Here is a 27,490-nt window from a genome sequence, read left to right as displayed (position 1 = left end):
TCTACATAAATAGATGGGTAAATCAAGGCAAATTTTACATTAATTTCTTTATCACAATTTCTTCTGTATCACTGACCAATACTTCTGTTTGCTGTTCTGCTTGCACTTCCTAAGGTGCCATTACATGATGGTTTCTAAAGGATTGCACTGTCCTTTTGCTTTTAGATTATATTTGCAATGTTGTGAGGGAGGACACACGTAATGCAGGTGTATCATGAAAGTTCTGGTAACAAAATTTGCACTTTGTGAATCTGAACATTTTCCTTGGATTGAAATTCAGTCGTTTCCAAACTCTCAGCTTTTAATTTGAATTTACAGATGGCTGAAAGATCCAGAGTCTAGCATAAATCTGAGGCACCTGTTAAATGCTTCACAAAAAAAAAACCTCATCTTCTGCTTGCATTTTTCAATATAATTTATTCATGTTAAAAATGGTAAGAGGGCACATGTGAAAATAGTCCATCTTAATGAATTCTTTTATAGTGTAGCCCAGTTATATGATGAATATTCTCAAACCAAGAAATCGTATTTTTATTTCTCCATAAATGCATGTGTAGGTCATTCTTGAACAATGACCAATTGTATGGAAGGAGAACAGAAAAGCAAAATGTCTGCTTCAGAATTCAGACTGGTATTTTGCTCACTTATTAAATTATCATCAAAGCTATTCATTCAAAATTTTGCTATTTTTTTCTAGAACACAAGTACATAAGTTAAAATATAAAAAGTTTCAGGATGATTAAATAACAAAAATACCAAAAATTTTCAACAAAGAAGAAAGAAAATTCAGTTAGGTTTGGTTTTTAGCATTTCTTTGTCTGCAGAAGGATTGATTTGTGCTCAGAAAGAGTGTTGGTTAAAACAAAATCTCTCAAGCTTTGAGATATTTCAGAGTGGTTTCTGCTCTTTTAGTTGCAACTTTTCCTACTTTATTCACTCTTCTCTAGAGCAGAGATACAAATTAGTGTATGCTGATTAAAATTTATGCCAGTGTAATTTAATATAATGTGATTTTTAAACAAATACCATTGAAGAAGTAAACTGCAAGAAGTTTAAACATAACAAGAACACTTCATTACTTATGAGGATGATCAGGTACTGGTGTAGGTTTTCTGGGCAGGCTGTAGAGTTTCCACACCTGGACATGTTCAGAGCTCAGCTGGGTGTGAGCCTGCACAATCTGCTCCAGTTCACCTTGCTTTAAGCTGAGGATTGAGAATAGAGACCTCCAGTTATTAGTAGTTCTGTAGTGTGCTGAAAGATTGTCTTCTGCATTTGGAGGTAATTCTGTTGTTAAATACTTAGGATGAAAATCTCAGTGTGGTCTACAACTATACATTAAAGGAACTCACTTCTGTAGAGTTCTTTAGACTATGACCAAGGAGATCTTCTATTAGTATGTAAATTCAAGAGTCTGTTAAGTTTTGAGAGATAGGTGAGTATTTAATTAGCCATAATTAAATGTCATCTTGCCAGTGTTCTTTATAAAGATTAATGAATTTATTAGAAATTTCAAATGTATACGTCTTTCCAAACATTGTGTTCTTAACAGCTTGAATGTATAGCTAATCTGCAACTATGTTCTTATTTTCCACAGATCTGAAGAGAGAAGCCAGTATTTGTCACATGCTGAAGCATCCTCACATTGTTGAACTCTTGGAGACATACAGCTCAGATGGAATGCTTTATATGGTCTTTGAGTTGTAAGTTTCTCTCCTTGATTCTGCCTTTCTGTGTTGTCATTTGCCAAATAAAATCCTAAAAGTAGCTCTGCTCACACCTGTAGGTTTTGTAACTCGGAGGTCTTGAGTGCTTTGAAAATACTTCTGACAAGTCCAGATTGTCCCAAATTTAAAATAAATAAATAAATAAAAAAAAGGTTGTCCCACTGTCTAAGTGGTGAACACTAGGGTTTTCTAAAGACAGGCATGATCTTTCTTGATGGCTGCAGGGTAAGAGAACAAGTTGAAAATCTGCTGGTGGACATCGTCTTTGGGTAACTGAGGGTATTTTGTTCCAGTTGTGAAATTTTCTTGTTTTCCACACTGTTGTTTCTTTAGCACTGCTTTTCTATTATTTGATAAGAAAGTAAAGTTATTGGTGTATCTAGCTATTCTTGTAAATCAATATTCCTGTTCACAGTATATGAAAAGAGGTTTTTGTCTGAAAGATTTGTTTTGGATCTTTGAATGTAGGAGTTTAGTTGTAAGAGGGAACAAAACGTGACTTTTGAGCAATGGATGGGTATTTTTATTCAAAATCAAGAAACGAAGAAGAGGAGCAGCCCAAAAATTAGCACATTCTTTCTTTGCTGATGTTGGAGTAAGCACGACATACTGGTTTGTTTGGTAAAACTGCCTTCCCCCGTAGAGCCAAGAATTTGATTTGGGATGTCCACATAAAAAATAATGGTCACATGTTTTACCATTGAGGTAGTACAAAAGCCACAACAAAAACGTTAGGTATAGCAGAAAACTGTTGTTTGCAAGTCTTCTGTGTTTTTTGTATGAGTTTATAAACTTAGGTTTGTGAAATAATTGTTCTGTGTTTTCCTCTCTGTACATTTTGATTCAATACTGACTTTGCTTTTTATTTTGAAAATCCCAAAGCATGGACCAAGGGACTTTAATTACCCTATTATGAAATAATTATGTACACCTTGGGTAATCATACTCAGATAATTAACAGGATTTTGAAATGGAAAAAAAAAGGGTTTGCTTCTATTTTTACCATGCTGATAGCTTAGAAATATGAGACAAAAGCAGTAATTATTTTTTAATGACAACCCTATTATAATTTATGCTTGTACACATAAAAAGCCTGAACAATTAGAATTACTACACAAATACTGCACCTGACTTCAGGCCACATGAAAGAAGGAATTACGAAGCTAAATTATTTGAGGGATGATTGTTTATCATACGTATGTCCTTGTCTCCTTTGTACACAAAAATCATCAGTCTTTTGTAGCAGTGACAGAAAATGAGGCAGTAGGAACACCTGTGCTGGAAATGTGGGAGGGAATGGAAAGGCTGTGGCAGGATGTGCTGTTGTGCTGGAGGGGATGCTTTGGTGAAGTGATTCAGCAGCAGACTGGTGTTTGTGTGCAGTGAGATGTATTGTCTGAGTCTGAGCAGTTAGGGCCCCTCTGTAACTGTGACCATAAAAACAAACTTGGAGTTAGCAGAAAAGCATCTCTGTACATGCAGGTAATTAATTTCCTCCCCTACTGCTCTCTGTTCATTATGCTTTTATTGTAACCAGCTCAGCTGATTCACAGCAAATTTCTGTCTACAGTTCTAGAATACATTTCATTAGGGTCTGGTTGCTCTGAAGTGACCAAAAGGGAGAAGACAACACAGATCTGCAGAGGAGACATAAACCCAGCTGGGAAGAGTGATCTGTGGGCTGGCAGGTGCTTTGCATGAAAACTTATATCTTTTCTTCCCCCCTGTCCCTGCTTTTCTGGGGCAGGGGTCAGTTACAAGGTATGTAAGCACTGACTTGCCAGCTCTATTGTGATTTTATCTTGGCTCACAGGGACCTCCTTCAGCTGACATAAAAAGACCGGGAGAGCAGCTCAGACTTTTTCCACAGGCTTTATTTCTCCCATGAAAGGGGTTCCGCCAGCAATCTCCAAATATGCAGAGTACTACATGTACTTCTGTAGGGCTCAGGTGGGATCAAAAGTAAACCAATAGGGTACAGGGTTAACACATTTTAACCAGCTATATTATCTTTCTTTGTTTGGGACAACCAATTATAAAGAATCAAATCTAACCAATGATATTCTAAAAAGATAAGAGGAAATCTACATTTTTCCAACATGAGTCATTTCTGAGTATGTGGTTTATCTTATCTCAGAGAGAATCCCAAGGGGGCCTCACAGGGGTATCTGTAGAGGGATTTGTCTCTACAAAAACTGAGTCAGGTGCAGCACATGAAATGCATGGAATAACCACACCTAAAACTTTGTGCCATCACTCGCACATAAATGATCCATTGGTTCCCTTATGTGTCATAGGCTGTGAGCTGCATGGGGCAGCTGCTAGGAGGACCCTGAGTATCTTTCCAAACCTACTGAGGCAGGAAAAGTACGAGAGAAATAAGCAATTGTAGCATGGACCTGGTAACTACTGATTGAACCACTGGGGAAAATGTACACTTTGTGTCCAATTTTGAAAGCCTTTTGTGGAAAAGAAACATTTTAAAAATCAAACCACTATTCATAGAAGCACTGATGAAGATGAGCAGTAGCAGTGAGGTTTAACATCAAATAATGAGCTGTGTTTTGAGCCCCCTATTCATGCACAAACTCAAGCACTCTCTAGAATGCCCTATATATCAGATTACCAGGAGGCTGCATGGTGCTGCTGTAATCATTTGCAGTGAAGCAGGTGGTCATAATAAATGAATTGCACATGTACAGTAAGAAGCAGACCCTATTCCAGAAGGTCTTACTGCCAAGTTGAAAATACTTTTTTTAAAGTATTTAGGCATTACTGCATTACAAATGAGAGAGGGTCTACCTGTGCAAAATGCTTTCCCTCACACACATCCCAGCTGCCCCCCAGAGGGACTCTGTACTCCAAAGGAAATGATGCCTTGGAGGCTCTGGAGACACCTTACATCTGAGAAAGGCCAGTTCTGCTCTCTATAATAGAGTTGGAATTTTCTTTCCCATTCTTGGTGTTACTTGCTGGCAGCTGTATAGAATCATGGGGTCATTTAGGTTGGAAAAGACCCTGTAAGGTCATCAAGTCCAACCATTAACCCAGCAGTGCCAAGTCCACCACTAAACCATGTCCCTAAATTCCAAACCTACACATCTTCTAAAAACCCTGGGGATGGTGACTGCACCATTAACCTGGGCATGCTGTTCTCATGCTTGACAATCCTCTCAGTGAAGAAATTTTTACTGCTATTCAATGTAAACCTCCCCCAGCACAAATCGAGGCCATTTTGCCTTTTCTGATTGCTTTTGTTACCTGAGAGAATAAACCAACCCTGACCTGGCTGCAACCTCTTTCAGGCATTTGTAGAGACTGATGAGGACCCCCTGGTTTTATTTAGAGTACTGTTTTCTCTATGGTATACGTGTGTCACTTAATATTCTATTGCTTATTACATTTTTACCTATTGACCATTAATTTTTATCAGTGAGAATACTTTGAGAAGGATCAGACCTACCTGTAATATTTCTAAAAGAAAGCAAATATTCATTTTGAAGCATCTGAAAACCACATTTTAGACTTAGGAGTACATTATTTGGAGTTTATTCTCAGTATATTTGGACTGAGAGTACTGCCATTCTGAAGAGCTCAGATACAGGAGCAGTGAGTGCATTCCAAATACCTTGGTGTCTGATCATTTACAGAATATTGTCTCACCACTGTACATAGGTGGGTTTGTTTTTCTTGGTGCATTCTAAGAGAGATCTCTGTCTTGGGACATGAGAATAACTGTTCTATTGAGATTTTGCAGTTAGGAAGGATATATAAATATAATTGTGTACATATAGCTTTGTCATTTAATGTAGCTAACTTGTAAAAATGCTTCAGGTTTAAAATCTCAGATTCATAACAGCAGTATTTAACAGGGTTGCAGTTGGCTTATTAGAGGTAAGTGAAGATAGCAAGTATATAAAAACTGTCCAAGTGAAGGGGAAAATGCCATCATGCACAAGCTTTGAATATACATGGTATAAAACTCAGTTATAAGCAATATGCCAACTCTGATTTTTTTCAATCTTATTTTTATTATGTAACAGTTCAGTTCCCTAAATGAAACAGTGCTTTTAAACCTTTCTTATTCTTCATCAATAAATTAAATTGTAGGCCACATCCTATTAGGTCTGCAAATTCAAAGCTATCGAATTTGAATATGAAAACACAGATTTCTTATGCAGTGTGCTGTCTGTTCTTCAGTCACTGCTGGTATCACAGCAGATTTCTGTATATAATATATATAAATATTTCTATTTGCTTATTGCAGATACATATTTTATTAAAATACATTGGTCCTGGTCAGTTCATGTCCCTTCCATGAGCTCCCTCTGCTGGTGTCAGGGAATTCTCTCAGGTTACGACTGTGTTCTGTTTTTTCCCAATTTTGCATCATCCACTTATGTCTTCAGCATGAATATATTTGTATGTTTACTTCAGTGGATTTTAACTTTTTTTTAATATTTTTTTTTTGTGGTTTTCACATGCTAGTGCTAGTGCTTTCAACATGCTAGTTGCAAACCCTTAAGACTTCCTGAACTTTCATTCTGTATTCCAAAACTTCATTGCTCTTATATCATACAAGGCTTTTAGTTTCTGCAAAGACATCTGGTAACTGGTTGAGCTATTACTGAGTTTTAGTCTGTTGGTTCACTGAATTTTCTTGTATTTCTTATAACTGAGGTTGACTGGCTCTTTTTCAGCCTCAGCTAGGCAAAAGTCTCACTTTTTAGGTAAAATTCAGTATCATGTATTGAATATATTGTATCACATGGAGTGATACAAGCCCTCTTTGCACATGAATCAAAATCTGCTCTTTAAAAAAAAGATTTTGTCTTGAAAAAGTAGTCAGTTGAAGTCAGAGATCAAAATACACCTGACTCATATTTGTGCTTGGGAGGCCAAAAGAGTTCATCTTAAGGAAGTAAAACTTTCAAACGTATTTGACAAGAAGAAATTCAAACTGGCCCTTTACTGGTACAAATTTCAATGAAAAATGCTGGTATCTCTAAGTGGGAAGTAGAAATACATGTAAAAGACCATGCTAATTGTAAACACCTTGTGTAATAGAAAAGTTAATGCAAAAACATTACACTCCTTCCGTGTCTCAGAAACCATTGATGCTGCTAAAAAGCTGGATCTTTAATTTCACTGACTTGTTACAAAGTACAGATAATTTGTCTTCTGAAGGGTTCTGCTGCTCCATGAAAATGACATCTCCTTATTTTTGGTAGCTGATCATACATTTTGTATAGTCTACATTTAATAAAGGGTTGAGGGGTTGACATGAAGGATGTTTTTCCAATGAGTCAGTGAATTCCAGGTTTATGCTGCTCTCAGTGAACCTGCTCCATGGCTGCTGTATGAGCTCTGTGATATTGTCTGAGTGATATTTAGCCCTGTATGCAGACCTGGTGTTGGGAGTTGTGCAAGACAGAAAAACTGCTGGGGAAAAAATGTATGGAGGAATATATTGATGCCATGAAGAAGAGATGTGGTTTGGCAATTTGGGGTTCTTTGCATTCTTCAATGTACTTTTCTTTTGGTCACCAGTCCCTCTTATAGGTGTCAGTGCTCTATCCACATAATAGTGTGTTTTGCATGAGGGAGACCTTTGGGATTTATTTGGGAATTAAAGCTTCTGCATGTGGCTTATGACTCCCTAAGCAGAAGTTTGGCATTGCAGGTATGTAACAGAGCAGAAGTGATGCTGATACTCTGAATAGCTTACTGAAACAGCCCTGGGAATGTTGGCTGTCCAGATGCCCTGGAAATTCTGCCTTTTGGATTTTATCTAAACCCCCTTGATTCTTTGTGGAGTGCAAAAAGAAAAGGTGTGAAAGCTGAAAATGTCATGTTCCATTCAATATTTTTGCAAGTGCCTTAGTAAACATGAGTTATGGGATTTTTACTGTACCTGTTAGCTCTTGTTATCTCTTCTTACCCCATCAGGCTGTGAATATTTCTAGATACCAATCTGCCTTAGGTCCCTTCCAGGAGAGGGAAAAGGAGGGCAGCACCAGACTGCTTTCATTTTAGAGAAATGGCTGCCTAATTTCAGACTAAGGTCTATGAATATATCTACATCTGAAGTGTAATGCTGCTCGTTGTGGGAAGTTAGGTGATCAGAAAGATGAGGGAGAAGAAGAAAAAGGTATCAAGTTTCAGAGCTGGTGATACAGTATGTGGGCTGTCAGTGTTCTCAGGTGTCTGTGAGCTGTAAAATCTCTTGGCTGTGTAATTAGCCAGAGGAGAATGCCAACTGGCAAGACTGTAATGTATTTCTACGGTATTTTTCAAAGTCTTCATTTAAAATTCAAATTGAGTAACATTTTTTTATTACTGCAGTTGTTTGTATAGAGTTGCACTTGTAATGCTTATAAGAACACAGCCTAATATCAGGAGCTAATTGTTAAATTGCAGTGTCCTCTTTCCAGGGCATTGACTTTTCTTGCACACCCTTGTTCACGGAGCAGTTTAAGCAATAAAGTAAATGTTTGGTATTGGTAATGCTTTAAGAGAACTGTTAGATGACTTGAGGGATATAAAATGGTTAACCTGTGGCAGGCCATTTCCAATTAGATTTCCTATTAAATGCTGTTTTATTGAGTAATGCACTGTACTTATATCTAGAGTATTTTATGTAAGATTTATGTACAGGAAACAAATAGGTTTTGAAGCATTTTTATGTAATTTATTGTAATTATCAGTTTTAAGCATATTTGCCTCTTTTTACCTGCAGTATGGATGGAGCAGACCTCTGTTTTGAAATTGTGAAGAGAGCAGATGCTGGATTTGTCTACAGCGAGGCTGTAGCCAGGTATTTATTATGATTTTAATTAATCCCTCAGGATAGAATGCAATAGGAGAGAATATACTGTTGTACAATCTGTTAGCTAAAAGTTGAAAGTTGGAGTACTATAAACAATCCTGTTTCCATACTCTAGATGTTTATTACAATAATTAGCATAATCAAAGAAGAATTTTGGAGCATTTTGCCTTTTACTAGTTAACAGATTTGGATGAGATTACTGAGTAAAGTTGTATTTCACATCCAGTACCTACTTGGCTGTGTTTGCATTTATGGATCTCTCATATGATGGTATTAGGTGACTTGCTTGACAGGCTGAGAATTTTCCTGGTCTTGCTAGATCGAGTTGGCTTGGATTTTTCTTTCTTATTTGTCACTGTATTTATGGTCACTTCAGCCTTTCACTTCTGAGATTAACTTAAGGTGAAAGAGTCTATAAGATTGCAAAAGGGTAGTGAAAGCCACTGTCCTAGTGGCTTGGTAGTTGAGCTCAAAGCCCACAGGATTCTTGGTTTGCTTTTCTCAGCACTGTAGATTTTTTAGCATTGTAGAAACCAGGTTGGAGGAGACATCTGTGTCTGTATTTCAACCTGCTGCTCAAGGCAGGGTCAGCACAGCATTTGTATCCTCTTGCTCAAGGCTTTGTCCAGTGGGGTCTGGAATACCTCCAAGGAGGGAGATTCCCCAGCCTTCCTGAGCAGCTTGATCTCAGTGCATTGCTATGTTCCTATGCAAAAAAAAAATTGCCTTTAACCAGCTGGAGCCTCCAGAGGACAAGGATTGCCTCTCTTAGCCCACAGCAATGCTCTGATGCAGCACAGGCTGCTGCTGGGTGTGTTTGTTGGCTCTGCTGTGGTCAGTGATCTTTGGGGCATCCTTTGGACACAGTGGAGTGAGAGATTGCTCTCCAGTCTGCATCATGCAAGCCAAGACCTTGGTGCAATCCTTTTCCGGAAAAATCAAGCACTGATACTCACTTTTTTTTTCTTTATTTTGTGTTATGTTACTGAAAAAAAAAGAGAAAAAAAAAAAAAAAAAAGGAGGGTCCCCGACTTCCTTGTTGTGTCAGGGAGAATTATTGAACATTTGAAACCTTTACAAAAACATGGAAAACACAGATTTTTCTTTACTGATTTCCCTAGGCTTCAACAAGAATAATTCTCAAGCTTTAGATTGTATTATTCACTATTATAAGCATAAACATCATTCTACAGAACTCTGTGTATTTGATGTTAAATTGGTTGATTTGTTTTTTACAGTTAGTACTCTTAATACTTAGATTGTTAAATGTGTGTAGTAATTTTTCCTGCAGCTTTGTCATGCATAATATGTTTGTTTTTTCAGTCATTACATGAGACAGATACTGGAAGCTCTACGTTACTGTCATGATAATAATATAATTCACAGAGATGTGAAGGTAAGAGGCTTAATTACTCTTTATTTATTCTTCACCACAACAATGCAAACTACTAATTTCAGTTTCTATAATTTAGAGAAGGCAGGAGCTGTAGAAAAGGAATCTTTATTTGCTGAGTGTGTCTTTAATCTTACTGTGTCATGTAAGACTAAAACCCACCCTAATTCCATCAATGTAGAACATTCAGGAGGTCTGTATTCACAAATTACACATGCATTTGATTACAACTTGCTTTAAAAGTCAGTTTAATTTCTGGTTTTTGAATATTCATACAGAATCTGCTTGCATTTTGTTCTTGTTAGGAAAATGTGTATATAAATTAATTACATAAACTGGAATTGGTAGTTTATTGGCATCAATTTGACAGCATAATGACAGCCCTCATTCACACCAAAATTTCATAGAGATGCACATGCTTAAATGCTACAGTATTAGTAATGTCATCTACTTCTTGGAGACAGTCCAAAAAACATTTATTATTATGGAAACTTCTTTAATATAAATAAGTTTGGGAGGAGAAATGCTGTGTTTAAGACCACTATATGTATATATTGGTTTTGATCTGGTAAGCTTTGTATTGTTTCTGTGGATATTTATGTAAGTAGTTTATCCCAAAGTACTTTAATTTAAGTAGTTGGGTGTTTTAACAAGTGGGCTTGACTCTTCAGTTTGAATATGCATATTCTTAAAGTGTTAATGCCACTGCCTAAAGTATTTATTCCCACTTCTCCAAGAGTTTGGTTTCATCCAAAGCGAGTCAAGCACTGTAGGAATTAAGGAAAATTCTAGCAAGCTCTGATGGTGCAGTTTGAGAAGTGACTCTTGGATTTTAGTGAGTAGAGGAGATTGATAAAGAGTAAACTGTGCTTCAAACTCCTGCAGGTGACCTGTGAGGGGAGAGAGTACAGACACTGAACTGGTGATTTTTGTTAGGAGTCATCTGGCCTTCTGTAGCCAGACATTGCAGACCATTCTCAACCTCTTACTCCTTTCCTTTTAAAGTCAAGAAGATTATTATGTAACAGGCTTTCTTTTTAAGTTTGGTGTTTTAATAGTTATTTCTTAAAACAGATTCTAAAAATTGTCTCTTAATTGCTTGTAGAATGTCTCATTTTTTATGTGTTGAAGATTTTAGGTACTTTTAATTGTTTGGTTTTGGTACCACATGAATTTCAGAATTAACATCATCTTCATGTTGCTGTGTCTTCATGAAAGCTCCACTTGTTTTTCTTGGACCATATTCTTGAAAAAATAAATTCCAGCTTCAAGGGCCTCTGAGGGAGGCCTGTTTCACTGAGGTTAAAGTGGAAATTTATTTAGGGCTTATCCTGTCCCTTAGAACCTTAGAATCACAGGGTTGTTTTTTTTTTTTTTTTTTTTTTTAATACCATCCTTAGAAATGAACCTGTTCAAAGTATATAGGTTAGGAAAAAATGTCCAAGGTATCAATCTAAAGCACTGTAAACCATCAGTGTTTTGTTTTGGCAAAAGCAATGCAGAGCTGTAAAGTTTGGGAGTAGAACACATTAAACTAACTGCAGTATCCAGGCTCTAGATGTCACTATAGACATTGTTTTGAAAGGAAGTAGACTAAATAACCACTTTAGAAATTACCTGAATAGCTGAAAGTGAAAGTGCTTTAATAAAATATGTAAGGTTGATATAGTCAAGCTACATTTTCCTCCCTTTTAGAATTTCTGTGACTGTCATTTTGAAATGTGAAATGCTTGGTTGCTTTCTGCTCTACAGGATAATTGGCACCCTATAGCCCATGATAGGTGCCTTTCAGCTGCTTTTGTGCTCCCTTGACTCCTGGCTGATTAGGAAGTTAGACAGTTTAGAGAAGACAAAATTAAAGATTGGTATTGTCTGGTGCCAGAAACTTTACCTGACTTTTCCAAGTGACTCTAGCCTGGAACAAACTCCTTGTGCCCCACATTCACCTCTGATAACAGAATTAAAACAGGAAAGCTTTCACAAGCTGGCCTGTAGTTGTTCTAATTTCTCTCACTGCTCTGTGAGAACAGATGTTGCTTGAGCCTGGGTACATTATTTGACCCCCTTCAGCATTGCTTAAAGGCTTTATAATCAGTGAAAATTAGATATTTGCTTCACCCTCAGTTAATGTGGTCCTGCAGTGCTTGGAAGCTGGATCATCTGGTAAGGAAAACAGAAGATGCAGGAAGGTAGAAAACTCAAAAGACAGCTGTGCATCAGAAATGTGAATGTCAAGAACTTTTTCCCTTACCCCACAACATTTGTTCCTGTTCTGCCAACCTACTGATAGAGGACTCGGCCATTCCTTTTATTCTGTCATAACCTTGCTGTGTCAGAAATACCCAGAAGGTGCCTACTGAAAGTAGCAGCACTGAAAGGGAGTCTTTTCCAAATGTTACTACATGGCAGTTTATGTACAGAGAAATCTTTATTTAAGAGAACAACAAAAGGGAAAGGGGAGGAATATGGGTGGTCTGAAATGAGATTCTTTTCTTTTAAAACTCTTGCTGCAGTTTGAGTACCATTTGACACTGGCTTATTTTTCCAATAACTTTAACAGAATGGTTTTTATCAGTAAAACATGAAGAGGTTTTGCAGTCTTTTGTGAACCTCTATTGTTAATGTAGAATTTTCCATCATTGCAAAAATCTTATTATAAAAATATCTTTCAGTAAAACTGTTCTAAGAGCGATTTAATCACATCAAGAGCTTTAGTCGCGGTGCTTTTATTCTTAACTCATTCCAAGTACTCCAACTTTGTTCTGTGGTTTCTATGTAGTTTCAGTACCTGTATATGTTACTGAGCAGCAAATTGGTGTGCAGCTGGGGTCAAGGTGAGCCTGTCAGCAAAATGCAGGCATTCTGAATTTTCATTATGAGTTTATGTTGCTATGTGTGAATGCTTGTTTCCTACATGCAATCATATAAATAGATAAACCTGCTAAAGCAAAAATACACATATTCTGCCTTCTTTGTCATTAAGATTCAGTTCAATATTCCTGTGACTGAGAGTCAAAACCAGGGAGTTTTCCATGGAATCGGACCAAGCATTATGCTCTGCACTGTGTGTTATATGCTCATCTGAGTTGTTCCAGGTGACCTGAGATTTTTCTGTGGATGGGTTTGTGTGGTGGTTCTTGCAGCATACAGTACTGATCCCATCATGGGAATTCCAAGAGCGCACTCAGTTACCACTTCTGTCTTTCATTGCCTGAGCTGCCTGTAGCTCAGCATTTTGGGTTTTGCTGGTAAAGTTAACACTCTTACACTTCTGCTTTTAGGCATGTCTAAAAAATGAGCAAAAGTAGTATATATGTGTTTGTATGTGTTTATGTAAGTGCATATTTGACTATTTAAAAAATAACCAGAATAGAAACTGTTCTTTAAGACTGTCTTCCCTTTTTCCATCTTTGAATACCCAAAACAAGAAATCTGTTACATGTTACTTTCCTTCCACTCTTTTCACTTTGAAACTTCTTTTATGCTTTCTGGGGCCATTCAGTAATAATTGGTGTTTTTTCTGTATTTTCTAGAACTTACTAGATTCTTGAGATCCAGTAGCAACTTCTTGGTGAGGGTATTGTTACATATTAAATAGTTAAAAAGTGATTAAGGATGCAAAACTGCTATTAGAGGCACAATTGAAGTGTTGTACCTGGCCACATTTTTTTTCTAAGGAACACTTCCTCATGCAATGTACAAATCAAGAGACTCCAAAACCAAATCTTTCAGTATTTTTTCTCAGTGTTTCTTCAGGCAATGCTCTTTTCCCCCTGTTTATTTTCACTCCTGTGCCTTTGCTTCCTATGTCAAGGTCCCCATGTTTGTTTTGTTCAGCCCTTTTCCTATTGACCTGTTCGTATGTTCAGAGGCTGTTTTGCTGAGAAGTGTATTTATTCTGCTTGGCCTGCCTGGAGTTGAACGTTTCCAAACTTTCTAGTCACTGTTTTTATGTCTTTCATCTTTTATATCTTTGCTCACACTGTCAAAAACACTCATGTCTTCTGATCGATGAGCTGGCTTCCCATGCAACACATTTGAATGGCTTAACCAAAAATTTGACAAATACTTGTGGTCTCTAAACTGCTTTGCAAGCCAGATGCTGTGCCTGTTTGCCTTATGATTTTATGTTCACTGCAGTAGAAATTAATTGCTCCATTGTTTTGATTAAACAATTCACATGTCACCTGCTAACTTCTGATTTTGGTACCAGCATGTCTAAGCAATGCAAGAAGTTTGCCACATGAGCTGTGTTTTGCTTCAGTGTTTTTCTAACTCTCCCTCATCCCTCATGCCTTTAAGTTTTGGGGGATTTTTCCTCCATGGGCTCTTCTGTCAAATGCTAGACCAATGCAGGACTCAAGCTGTAGTTTCTCAAATTGCCTGTACTGCACAAAAGCTTTCCCAGTATTTGAAACAATAAAAACTTTGATGCGGTTAAGAACTTTAAAGTACATCATTTTGGGCAGGTTACATAGGAAAAATGTCAGGTATATGTCATTTTTTGGTGCTGTGTAGAAATGTTGGAGTGGGATCTTGCTAAGAGTCTGTCACCAAGTTATAGCTGATTAGTAGTTCCCAAAGTTTCATTCATTTTCTTGCCTTTCTGCTAAGCACTGAGGAAGGGGTTGTGACTAGAAAAGTGCAGGAGGAACGACTTCAGCCTGTGCTGCCTGCAGAAGCTGTTTTAAGAGAAACAACCCCAGGCAGTCACTGTGCTGAGATAACTGCAGCTACATTCCCTGTAAAATGTACTTCAGGAAGGACAGAAGAGGTGGGGGTTGAGTTTGTCTGTGCAAATTAGAAGAGCACTTTGCTAACCGACAGCTCTGCTCACCCAGACTTGCAGCTGATGATCTAAAACATGTCAGCAGCACTTTGCCATCTGGAAGACTTTGCTCAATTGTGTCTTGGTGTAGTTACTCGGCCATTGGATGTGCAGCACAGTTGTGGTTCAGCCATCCCAAGGAAAATGTCTGTGCTTTGTTCAACCTTCTTGTAAAGAAAACCTGTGTCCAAAACTCTCTAGTGATAACAGGAGAGAACTGGGTCCTCAGTTTCAGCCTAGGTTTGCCTTCTTCCTTGACTTTTTAGATAAGAGGAACTGTCCATAGGTCAAATGCAAAATGTCTTTTGTGTTATGCAGACAAATGGATATTACACTGTTCGCTGTACAAACTCCTTGGATTCATTTGGATATACACATTGGATTTATTATGGCTAATGTTGGTGTAGCAAGCAAGATTATTTGAAAAGAAAATACAATCTGTTACCATTTTATTTAAATATTTACCATTTTATATCAAAACTTGCCTGAAGGTAGTTAAAATTAGTTTATTATTATTTATAGTCTATGAAAATCTTTCTATTTTCCTTCCCATTTCAGTGAAAATATCATTGCTACGTTTTTGATGTTCTGGTGCGGATTTTGTAAACACGCCATAAAGACTTTCCTTAAATGTTTTATCTAACAGAAGGGTTGTAACGGGATCTAAACTGCTTTTAGCAGCAGCAAGACAAGTAAGGAAATTTTTTATTTCCACTAGATAGTTTAACCTTGGGCAGTCATTATCTGTAAGGAGTACATAGAAAATCGGCTTAAAAATATGGTATGGAAGAAAGCAGACAGTTAATATCATCTGGATGACAAGAATGTTTCTTCTCACTCTTCTGTAAATCAGATGTTTTCCTCCAATAGAGGTGTTCTTTTGTATTCTGCTCAGATGTCTGGTAAGAGAATAGTACGACCACAAAACGGTCATAAAAGACAGAAAAAAGCACGCAGTGGCAAGGGAACCTGCAATCATTGCAGGACGTTCACCAGCTTCTACCTTGATGTTGTAGCATGTGGGGAAGTCTCCCGAAACCCTCTCCTGGACGTTGTACATGATGGCTGTGACCGTTATGCACAGCACAATCAGCCAGATAACCACACACAAATATTTAGCGAACTTCGGCCGCCGGAACTTGTACAGCAGGCGCCCGTGGAAGTTTGCCGGGAGAGCCGGGCGGTGCTGCGTGCCAGCGATCTCGGTCAGCGTGGCGTACTGGCTGAGGGCGATGGAGCACAGGATGGTGATGGTCACGTACATGCTGACCTGCATCACCAGCGTCCCCAGGTGATGGGCGATCCTGCACGCCACCGAGCCGTAGGGCCAGCGGTGCCCGTCCACGAAGTAGGCAGCCAGGAAGGGCATGGTGCTGCAAACCAGCAGATTTGCCATCACCAGGTTGGCCAGGTAAATGTACTGCGTCCTTCGGGTGGGTGCTTTCCGTGAAAATACCCAGGCAGCCAGAATGTTCCCAAAGATTCCAGCGGGAAGTAGGCAGGAGTAGATGATGGGGAGGGCTACAGTGGTAGCTGGCGATGGCTGGAGACAGGATGAATTGTTCATTTATGGCAGTATTTCTTCAGTGGTCAGAGCTGAAACACAATTGAAAAATTAAGGTTTCTGTTATGTACATCTAACATTTCTTCTTTGTTCTTATCTCAGCTGTTTTTTTGTCTCCCTGACTTTTCAGTGTTACTTTGATGCTGTTACCTTAAGTTTGCATGAGGTTAGAGTTTTGGCACTCTCTTCCACTGAAATTTCAGGAGGAAAAATTAAGCCCCAAAGCTTTTATGCACATTGAATCTAATAAAATAAATTAGGAAGCTTAAAGTTCAAGCTAGGGTCTGGCAATAACTTCTGTGATCTTGGTTTATTTCTCAGTCTTCTGGAACGTCTGTAACCTAATCTAGAAACCACTTGAAGACCATTTAAAATTAAATAAGCAAATTAAGTGCAAAGAGTTACTTTATTTCCAGAAATGCAGAAGAGTGTCTGTACCTCCATTCAACTACAAATTAGTCTATATGCTGCAAGAATCTTCCTATAAATATTTATTCTGTCCTCATGTCTGTGTGAGGTGTTACTTTATCACAGCTCTAATGTTAGATGTACATTTAGCAATTCAGTCTGTGTATTTTAGAATATATAATGGTGGTTGAAAACTGCAGTATACTAAACTTTTCCCAGTTCGTTTTTCAGTCTTTTCTCAATTTCCAAACTGAAAATAAGAAATGAAAGCTCTGTGCAATGACTGTGTGTAAAAACTGACATTTCAGCTTACAACCCTGTAGTGGAGAGTTTTCACTGTTGTGTACATACATATATATTTAATGGAGTGTATTCTAGTTAGCTTTTTCCCATATCAAATCACATGGACAAAAATAACAAATTTCAAACTTAGCAATTGATAATAATATTTTTTAAATGGCTGTAAGCAAATTAACTCAGATGCTAAAGAGGATTCAGTGTCACAATGATAAAAAGCCCAGACAACAAGTGTAAAACCTGCTGTAGGCAGTATTAAACAAACTTGCAAATTAAACTTACTTTCATGGCTCTTGCATTTTAGTGTACACTAAGTTCCATGTGTATTGTTGAACCAAATTGTGTTGAATTCTTTTATTATAATGAGTTAAATTCGCAAAGCAGTTGTTGAATTTACTCATTTTAGAAGCCTAACAAATTTTTTTGTCATTAACCAAATTTCATCAGGTAAAACAAAGAAGTGGTAATTTTAAGCTTACCTATACAAGCTGCAGGCACCTTCCTTTTGCTGAGAGGAAATATTTCTGTCTGGTGTCCGTTTTATCTCCCCTGCTGCAGTGAAAATGATGGCACTGGAACCTGGGAAGTGCAGTTAAAAATTTCTCTCTGACGTAACTAGGTTTTCAGAGTGTATACTTTCCTTTTACAATGTCAGGAGGTACGAAGGCATTTAAAGTTCAGAAAAGATTATGTCTGTACAAAAAGGGCTTTGAAATTAAGTCAGAACCAGCTCCATTAGGAAAAACAAAAGAGATGGAGATAGCATGGAGGAGCAGCTGTAACAGTCCTCCAGGTACAGCCCAGAAACACCTTTCAATCCTTTATATGGTGCTTTCCTCTTTTCGGGGTGGAGGGGTTCTCTTTAGGACTGCCCACATTCTTCATGCTCCTATTTTATGCACTAAAACTTGTCCTTTCTGTCATATTTAACAGCTTTTCAGCTCCATGAGCTGTCACCAAGATGTCTATTCCCAAAGCCCATGTGCAGTAGTGCTGTGTCCATGTCTGTCCCCCGTGAGTGACCAAATGGGCACATCTCATCTCTCTGGTCAGGTGATGGATTGTGTGGAAGCAATTCGCAGCTGATGCATCCAAGGGTTCTGGCAGGGAAAATGGACTCTCTATCCAATAGATGCAGAGTTTTACACAAATCAGAGGTGTACACAGGGTTTCCTTCCTTCACAGCATCGATATGATCACAGATCAAACTCTGTGTAACTCTGCAGAAGTTGAGACTTCTAGAGTTTTCTGCTGAATGACCTGTGGTTGTATAGGGCTTTTCAACACCAAATAGGTTCCTTTTAAGAGAACAGAAGTTCGGTAAAGTTCTTGTTTTGCTAGTTTGGCTTTATGTTTAAACTTGGACTGTAAGGTTTCACCTCATGATCTGTTACCATGTTTAATCTCATTATTACTAATTTCTTTTTTTTTTTTTTTTTTTACTAAAATAACGGACACATAAGCTGGATTCTTATTCTGAACTCGTAGCTGAACTCACATTTATTTGCTGTGGAGTATTAGTAATTGGGTTGCAAAGCTGTAATTAGTGTGCATGTACTTAATTCTTGTTCTTGTTAGATTTAATTATACCTTGTTTTTGACTTATGAATGTATAGTTGTATTAAAAATCATTCTAACAGAGTCTTCTATTTATTACGTGTTTAATAGTTCCTTAAGTAGTGTTAGAAGTCTTTTTTACTGTGATGTTCCACTGAGGTTTAGATACAAGAATGTATATCCTGAAAAGTTGCTGAGTGGTGTGAACAATTCCAGTTAGAAGGGTTTTTTTAAATTACTATTATTATTTGTTTGGTTATTGACTGTTACCTATAGTATTTATAATTTAATGATAATAACTCATGCTATAAGAAGAGATGACTGCTACAATTTTTTCTGAATTATTGTATAATAGATTGTTGTAGCCCCCTCAGAGGGATGGAGAGGAGAAAAGAAGGCTAAAAGTGAGAAAACTTCTTTGATTTTCATTTTTGCCTCCTCCCCCTCTTGTGGCTGCTGTGCTGCAGATCTGACCTTCTCTTCTGGTGCTCCCTCCTGCTTTGTCTGACACACTGACCAAATCTGCCAGTATCTGAGTGCCAGAGTAGGTGGTTGTGGTTTTATCCCAGAAAGCACCTAAATCCCACACATTCACTTACTTCCTCTCCCATGGACTGGGAGGGAGAATTGATAGGGTAAAAGTGAAAATTCATGGTTTGTGATAGTTTAATAATCTTGAAGAAAAAGAAACTGGCTGAAACAAAAAAAAAAAAAAAAAAAAAAAAAAAAAAAAAAAAACCTAGTGACAGAAAGCAACCTGATCTGATCAGTGCCCAGTGAGTTCCTGAGCAATGGCAGCACAGCCAGGCTTCCTTCTTGGCTTTTACTGCTGAGCATGGCACCATGTGCTCTGGGATTTCCCTGGGGTCAGCTGTCCCTGCTGTGTCCCCTCCCGTGTCCTTGTGCACCCCCAGCCTCTCACTGGTGGGGTGTTCTGTGAGACACTGACACTGCTTGTTGTGCAAGTGCTGCTTAGCAGTGGCTGAAGCATCCCTGGGCTGTCAACACTGTTCTCATCACAAGCCCAAACCACAGCCCAAATGGTCAAGAAGTCTGTCCTAACCAAAACCACCACAAGTCTGGTACGTTTTGGTACACCATTGGTTGAAATTCATGTGTTAATAGATTTGAGAAAAGAGGAAAATGAGGTTCATGCAGTTAGATGGGGATGTGTGTTGAGTTAGCCTTTAAATACAGAAAGCAAAATAAATAGAATTGATTTCATGTTAAAATTCATCTGAAGACTCGGGTAATCAGGAAGCACCGGAAAGAGAAGAACTAAGACACACTGTTTGAGTGACTGATTCTGTGGTCATTTGGCATGTCACAGTGTGACTTTGAGCAGATCTCCCATGATGTTTCAGGACTGCTTCTTCTTTAATAATATTATTCTTTAAGGCCTGGCGTTTTACCATCGAATTTGGGAAAACTGTTTGCAGAAAAAAATATGTAAGGATTAAACATTGTTTTAAAAAATAAAGATATTTGCCTTTGTTTTTTGGTCAGTAGTAATTGCTTCCTACATGACAGTGCTGCCTAGTTTCAGATCCTTTTCTGAGCCAGTTGATACACCTGGCCTTTAACATCTCGAGGCACTGATTTATACAGCTGAAAAAAAAAAAAAAGTATTTTCTGACTGCTTTCTGTGGTTGTTTCTTTGTTCTGACTGCTGCTCCCTTAATGTTGCATTTTGTCGACATCATATGGTCATTCCTGTTCCCCTCTTCTGTGCCATGCCTGCTCTTAGAGCTTTTCATACAGACCTGTTGTTCCCTTTCAGATTTTCATTTCTGAGCTGGCAAGTTGGTTAATTTAATGCAGTTTGGATTCTCAGTATTGAATCTCTGTACTATTCCTTGATCTCGTGAAGAGATCTGTGAGTCTATTTTGGCAGTACTGGTATGTCTGTGAATTACAAACCTTGCAAATGAAAATTCTGATCTCAACTTCGTTCAAAGGAATTTTAGAATTCACATTTTGTTCAAGCTGCTGTTGTTCATGTCTGTCCTCTCCTGAGTTCCCCAGCCCACACCCTCACCCCAAGCTGCTGTTCAGTATCATCAACCAACTGCTCACAGAACAAGCATAGAAAAGAAAGAATTATGATATAACATATATATCTTGTGAAATTATGGCTTATAAAATCTAGTAGATGTACCAGAACTGATGTAACCATGTCAAACTACAGTATTGCGTAATAAAATTGCACTGTATAAATATAAAACCAAGAGTAGCGTTACTAGAATAGGATGATAAAATGCTAGATAAAAGATCATGAAATGCAATTACTGTGAGAATAAGTCAGAAATAATTGTACAAACACCTCCATTGTATGCTGAAATGTGTAAGAAAAAAGGCAGTTACCATCATATCTTTATGAAATTACATGTTTGTGTGAATCTTCCTTTTGAAGATCAAGAAATCCCCTAATTTTTTTTATTTAAAAAAAGAAAACTAAAGCAAAATAGTCTGACTAGTCATTGTAATTTGTTTAATGTGTTTATATCCAGTTCCATCAAATCTGAATGATGTGAAATCGCATCAAAATTAAACCAAGCTTATATCTAGCAGAGGTGAAGCCTTATGTTTACTTGTTCAATCAGAGTATTGTGTCTTCTGTAAAATCAGAATTTTGTATGAAATTAATAGAAATCCATACATTTTGGCACAGATTTGGCATTAAAAGTCACATGATCCATTAGAGAAGTTACTGGTAGTCATATTAAAACCAACTTCTTTACACCTGCTTACTTGAGCAATATTGTTTGTATTTGTCAAGACAGTAGATCCTTGTTTTACAGAGCTTGATGTCTGGCCTCTATTTGTTTCATCTTTCTGGTCTGTTATGCCAGACATTTAAGTTATTCATGGTTGTCTTGCTTTAGTCATCTTTGTGCCAGATGTCCCCTACCTTCAGCGGTCTTTTCTTGAGAAATGTTTTTGAGAAATGTTACAGTTTGAAATTTGTTTGTGCCTAAAATACATGAATCTGTTCAGTTTTAATCTGAGAATATAGCTGTAGCTATGAAACATTGCTATTACATTGCTGTTCACATGGCATCAGCAATCATCAAGATTATTTTTATCACATGGAAAGAAAAGTCTCCTGCCAGGGAGGAAGAATGCATCTGGAATGTGTAGCTTTGGAAATCTAGGAGTAGACCAGTGGCTGAGCCTGGCTGATTTTTTGCTTTGTTCTGCGAGTTTATGTTCCTTGCTGAACTAATTTGTGCAGTCATTAAATTTGTCATATGGAAGGAAATCTTAGGAAATACCCATGTCATCTCTCCTTCATTTTGAATTTTCTGAAAGCGTTGCCTGCTTTTCCAAGTGTTTGATCTTGACATTCATTAAAAAATGTTGGAAATACAAAGGTTTAGTAGGATTGAATATTAATTTTGCTGCTTGATAAAACTAAGAGCGTCTTCTGTACTTAAAACTGAATTGATTGCTGTTGTAGTCTTCACCTCATTTTAAGAAACATGTTGCTAAATTCTCAAATATTTTCTTTAAAAATGCATTTATAAATGTAGTTAAAATACTGATCTCTTGGAAACTTATTAAAACAGAGAAAACCATAAAATACATAAAATGTGTAATGTTATCTAGGCCTTTTAAATAGGACAGAATTTACTTTCTGCAGAATTCTTCTATTTACATACACAAGCTACTAATATTAATGTGTATATACAAGTTTACTTTTACAGGTTCAAGCCCCTACATGGGAATCTCCCTAAAGAGTTAGTGTTCTAGTTTAGTCCAACACAAAATGTCTGAGAACTTCTAATTTGTTTTTGTGGATAAACAAGAGCGAAAAAATTCTTCTGAAAAGTAACTTCTCATTTTCACAAACAGAAGTAAGACTTCTCGTTTTCCTTAGCTGGAGGAAAGAGGCAGAATTAGTAGCTGTGGAGTAGAGGATTTTGTGATCTGAAATTGGTGACCTGGAGTGACAGGGATTGATTTAAAGGTTCAAATCATAGACTTCTTCCTGGAGTAGCTGGAGTGAGGAGTGGTGGTAGATAATCGCTCTTGGGTATATTGGCCAAGTTTTACATCTGAAGTGCTCTCCAGGTTTAGGCTTGACTCTCCATGAAGTTTTCTGCATATCAGTTGGAATACAGTCTTACGGACACTTGTGGACATTAGGAAATACATAACTGGGTCTAGGCAGCTGTTAAATGATGAAAACACCAGCATCACCTCATTGCACGTGTGAATGATCTCCATCCAGTAACAGGATGGGGTTCGTAACTGTGATGTGATGTAGACAAACCGGAACATGTGATAAGGCACAAAACAGATGGTGAAAATTACGAGAACAATGAAGGAATTTCTTGCTGTCTTGGTGTATTTTCCTGCATTGGGAAAGTTTGCCCTTCTCCTCGAAATTTTCAGAAGGTTCTTGGCAATTTTTACATACGAAAGTACCAAAAGGAAAAAAACTATCCAAAAAATCAATACAATGATATAATTTAAAATTGCTTCAGTCTTCTCTGCATTCTGTTTGCTTCGGTAATGAAAGCACTTGGTAGAGTTGCTGTCCTCAGTCTTAAAGAAAGATGGTGCAACTACCACTATAAATCCTGTCACTGCAATCGCCCACACCGTGCAACAAATCTGCACGCTCTGGGCGGTGGTTAACATCTTTGGACGCTTCACAGACTTATTTATTTTTATATAACGATCCAGACTAATGAGTCCCAGCAGTACTATGCTAATGTACATGTTCATGTAAAACAGAGTTCCCACAACCTTGCACAAAATCCGCCCGAACATCCAGCGGTTGGTGGCATGATAGAGTATCCGGAAGGGAAGACAGAAGATCAGCAGAAGGTCTGCAACTGCTATGTTTAGCAAGTAAACTTGGATAGAATTCCTTTTCTGGTGAATGCGCAGGAAAGCAAACAGGGCTATAATATTTCCGACCAATCCAACAACAAAAATAATGGAGTAAAAAAAGATCAAAGCAACTGACAGTGAGTTGTTGTCATCCAAAGAACAGCTGGTATCACTGTGACTTTCTGAGGCATTTATGGTCAGGTTAGTCTGGTTATTCCAGAGTTCTTCCTTATGTGGAACAGTGGTTGGTAAATCAGCTGAAGTTGCAGCCATCATTTGTAAAGGGGTTTTAGCTGTTCTGCAGAGAAACAAAGAAAGATTTTAAGAATTAATTCTCCTTTCGTGTGTCCGTTTGCTTTATTGCCTACAGTCTAATGTGACATAAACATAAAAGGCAGTAGCTGAAAGGAATAAATGCACCAAAGTATTGGTGTAGCTGAATAGAACGAGTTTCAGCCAGATATCATAAAATTACACAAGCCTAGGTGATCTGCAGGCAAGAAAGAACAGATAGTGTAGACTACTCACAAAGGTAACTATTTCTGTAATTACAGCATTATTACTGCCTTGTGTTGTTTTAAAAGTTCAACTGTTACATTTTCCTGCAAACTTAAGAAATTTTTTTCTCTATAAGAACAAATAATTGTTTTAAGTTCACTTCTTAATACCTGCATTCCCAGCACATAAAAAATTTTAGCTAAGGTGCAAGGACAGGTAAGTGTAACTAAGTATTCTCAGTGTTGATACAAAGTAAATTGACTTGTGTTAAAACAAGTCTAAACTTACCTGTGTTAATTTTTAATAATTTGTATCCCTCACAGGCAACTCACTAGTTTTCAGTAAAAAAGCATTCATCAATTAATATTTATTTGGCTATGTACTGTATTGTAAGTAATCCTCTGAGACAGAATTCTTGCAGTAGCTTGTCTTTAATAATCTGTACTTTCACATAAATTCAAGTGTTTTTTTCCTTTTCTTGACTATTCACAAATCAGTATTACACAAATAAACTACTGTTAGCTGGAAATCACATAAATGCAGTAACAGGTTGTTTTCAAACTTTCCTTGTTTTTAATATTTTCTTTGCTTTCATTGGGTAGTTTTTCATTTCACTAAGCTTATTGCTGACCAGGAAGATAGAGTGTGAAAGATAAAAGTAAGCCTTGACCAAGGAAAGAAAACCAGAGAAGTGTGTGGTTTGGTTTGGAGAGCAGTCACATGAAGGCATTTAGAGAGATGGTTATCACTGAAAAGTAATGGTAAAATTTCAGTCTTCAACTTGCTTGTCATAGCAAAAAGAAATGCTGTAGAAAAGTTTATTTAGAATATTTTTGTTTTACAGAGGAGAGAGGGGTTTTTTCCCCATAATCTCACAAAATTTTCGGAAGTGGTTTTGGCGCTCTGAACTTGGTTGTCTGGCAACTATTGCAGGAAAAAACAAACAAAAAAAAACGACTGCTGTATATGTAATCTTAAAATAACTTTTATGCTTGGCCGGTGTCTAGGCCATGCAATTTGCGTGCTGGGCCTTAAAAAATGCAAATTTCCATTTAATTCTGTGATGCAGCCACAGCAGTGAAAATGGCAACACTTCAGGTAAAATTCTTAAGAAGACCTAATGTACTTACAGAATCTGAATTCTTGAGAGGAGAGTCTAAAATATTTAACATCCTATATTATTTGACCCTACAATTGCATTAAAGTGGTAGGGTAAATTCGCAGTTTCACAAACAGCTGTTCTCATGCTTGCCACACAATATTGTCAGGGCAAGTAATTTCAAGAGGTTGATTGCAAACTGTGATGCTTTCAAATACATCTTGAAACCCATCTACTGCTATAACTTCATGTTCGAGTTGCTTTTCTATAAAAATGTTTGATATAGGGACTTTTATAAGCAGTGACAAGTTGAGATCAGTGAGGGAGAAACTTGGGTTACGCTGCAGATGGATTGGAAACAGAACTTTGGACTGTCGTAAGTTGTGTCCCCTCTAAGCAAGCAGACATGCTTAAACCCAGGTATACTTAGAAAATGATTTGGAGGTCACTAACACCTCTGCAGTTAAGAGAACTACAGCTTAAGTATAAAAGAAGCTACTTACCATTTATATGTTAAGAAGTTCTGCTTGTTCTCAAAACCACTGCTGAAGACAGGCAGGAGAAACGTGCAGCTGGTCTTATTAGAAAGCTACAGAAGCAACTTCTCTGAAAGTGGTGAGCTCCAGCTGACTCGCACAATTGCCAACAAGGGGAAGTTTTAACTGGTGTTGCAACTGGTTTGCTTTGGTTTTTTTCAAGGCATTTTTCAATCCAGTTCATTTGGGCTCTGCTGAGAGAGGTTCTGTAATAAATTTTTCTCAGTTTTGCTCTGAATTTGGTGATTCAATTTTTTTTTTCTCAGAGACTTTGTATCTGGTGATCAGTACCAGTGGTTTTTTGGGTGATAATGATGTTGGTACAGTCTGTCATCTCTTAAATACTTCATAGAAGTAGCGTCACTTTTTCCAGTGTAGGGTAAAGATAAATCAGCACCACAGTGGAATGGTACGTTTTGTTAACATTTGTATCGTTCTCCCATCTACATTTTTCCTTGCCTGGGATTAGAATTTTTATTCTTTTTCACTTAAAATGAGAGGGCATGAGGATGTGAATGTGCTTGAAGTGTGCAGCTTAACCATTTCACTAAGGCAGAAGTGAAATAGAGTATGCAGCAATAATACCACCTGATAGTACTCTTTCAAGTGGGGCATAAGAAATTGAAAACTACACTTTTAAATTGGATATTCAAGACTGGATTCTAGGAGACCTAATAGGACAAGCCCTAAATTTAAGAAAGATCTCAAGAACATTGTTTTGAAGGCTTTTCTTCTCATATAACTTAAATGTTTACAGAGATATGTGGGTGGTTAGCGATGATAACTTTACAGGTAGTCAGATTGAACTGCAGTAGCTCCTGTGCACTCTTCTGAGTTCTTACTTTTGCAAGTTAAGCAGTAATGTATTCTCGGGAAGTAGTATACAACTTGAGGTTCTTAATTTTAAATAATATGGTATTGAAAAGAGGCTTTGAGTAAACACAGAAAGTTCTAAATTAAATGCAAATGTTTGGTATGTATATGTAATACCAAATTGTGTCTGTACTTTGCTTCTTCCTACAGCAGTCAGTACCCATCCGAATTGTATAATATTATTTCATTTTCATAAATTACACCTCACTCTTATTTTTGGAAAATCAAAAGTATAGGTGGCTATGGCTGGAATGCAGTTTAGGCACCTCAAGAACATCCCTCACTGGAATATCCCAGGGGTGTTCCTTTTCATTCCTACTCTTGCGAAGTGCCGAGTGAATTCTGTGGTTAAGGCTCAAAACAGTGTTTTATATTCTCTGTTTATGTTTATAAAACAGTGTTTATGTTACCTGGGAAGGATAAGACCCCACAAAATATATCTTAGGCAGGATATTTCAGCTGGGAAATTGAAGCAGTGTAAGGGTTAATAGGATGAAAGACAAAAAAGGAAAGGTAATACCAGGTAAGAAATTATAGACATGAGTTTTTTTATCTCCATTTTATCATGATTTCACTTTGTGTTCCTTGCTGGTTCTGATAAGTTCTGAAAAGATTTTGCTATGACTGTGGCAATAGAAGGGAAGCCAATGTAGAAAGAGGAGTTCATGCCAGAGAACAAGATAACTGAAATCAAGAAATTGTTTTTAAATAAACAAAATCTAACTTCTGCTCACAGATTTATGAAAGTAAGTTCTAAAACACAGGTTGTATTTCTCAAACAATGTAATAACTTGTCTGGATTTTTGTCTTTTCAGCCACACTGTGTACTGCTTGCCTCAAAAGAGAATTCAGCCCCGGTAAAGCTTGGTGGCTTTGGGGTAGCAATTCAATTAGGAGAGTCTGGGCTAGTTGCTGGAGGTAAGAAATTTTCCTTCCAAGTTATTTAGTTTCGTGCATGTTGTACTGCAGAGTTCTGTTCTTCTGACACAGCCTGGCTTGCAAAACGAGCTCAAAAATCTTTCACTAAAGACTTTGTTAA

General features: G+C 37.5%; 3 protein-coding genes across 7 annotated transcripts in view; 1 reads left to right on the top strand and 2 right to left on the bottom strand.

The window, feature by feature from the left end:
* Positions 1-27,490, top strand: part of CASK (calcium/calmodulin dependent serine protein kinase) — a 183,846-nt gene that overhangs the window by 76,797 nt on the left and 79,559 nt on the right. For all 5 annotated transcript variants that reach the window (XM_062515189.1, XM_062515186.1, XM_062515191.1 and 2 more), the window contains exons 3-6: positions 1,598-1,703; positions 8,467-8,544; positions 9,880-9,952; positions 27,267-27,369. In XM_062515189.1, coding sequence (XP_062371173.1) covers positions 1,598-1,703; positions 8,467-8,544; positions 9,880-9,952; positions 27,267-27,369 — 360 coding nt within the window. The remainder of the gene's footprint in view (positions 1-1,597; positions 1,704-8,466; positions 8,545-9,879; positions 9,953-27,266; positions 27,370-27,490) is intronic.
* Positions 15,301-16,344, bottom strand: GPR82 (G protein-coupled receptor 82). Its single transcript, XM_062515185.1, has one exon. The coding sequence runs from the start codon at positions 16,342-16,344 to the stop codon at positions 15,301-15,303; it is 1,044 nt and encodes a 347-aa protein (XP_062371169.1).
* GPR34 (G protein-coupled receptor 34) lies at positions 22,576-23,721 on the bottom strand. The gene has a single exon (XM_062515183.1). The coding sequence runs from the start codon at positions 23,719-23,721 to the stop codon at positions 22,576-22,578; it is 1,146 nt and encodes a 381-aa protein (XP_062371167.1).

Source organism: Cinclus cinclus, chromosome 2, assembly GCF_963662255.1.
Source record: "Cinclus cinclus chromosome 2, bCinCin1.1, whole genome shotgun sequence".
Classification (NCBI taxonomy): Eukaryota; Metazoa; Chordata; class Aves; order Passeriformes; family Cinclidae; genus Cinclus; species Cinclus cinclus.
The sequence above is the reverse complement of the archived record's forward strand: the minus strand, read 5'-3'. Positions and strand labels throughout refer to the sequence as shown.

Coding starts and splice junctions, on each gene's coding strand:
- GPR82 (XM_062515185.1), bottom strand. CDS start 16,344: ATGAACAATTCATCCTGTCTCCAGCCATCGCCAGCTACCACTGTAGCC.
- GPR34 (XM_062515183.1), bottom strand. CDS start 23,721: ATGATGGCTGCAACTTCAGCTGATTTACCAACCACTGTTCCACATAAG.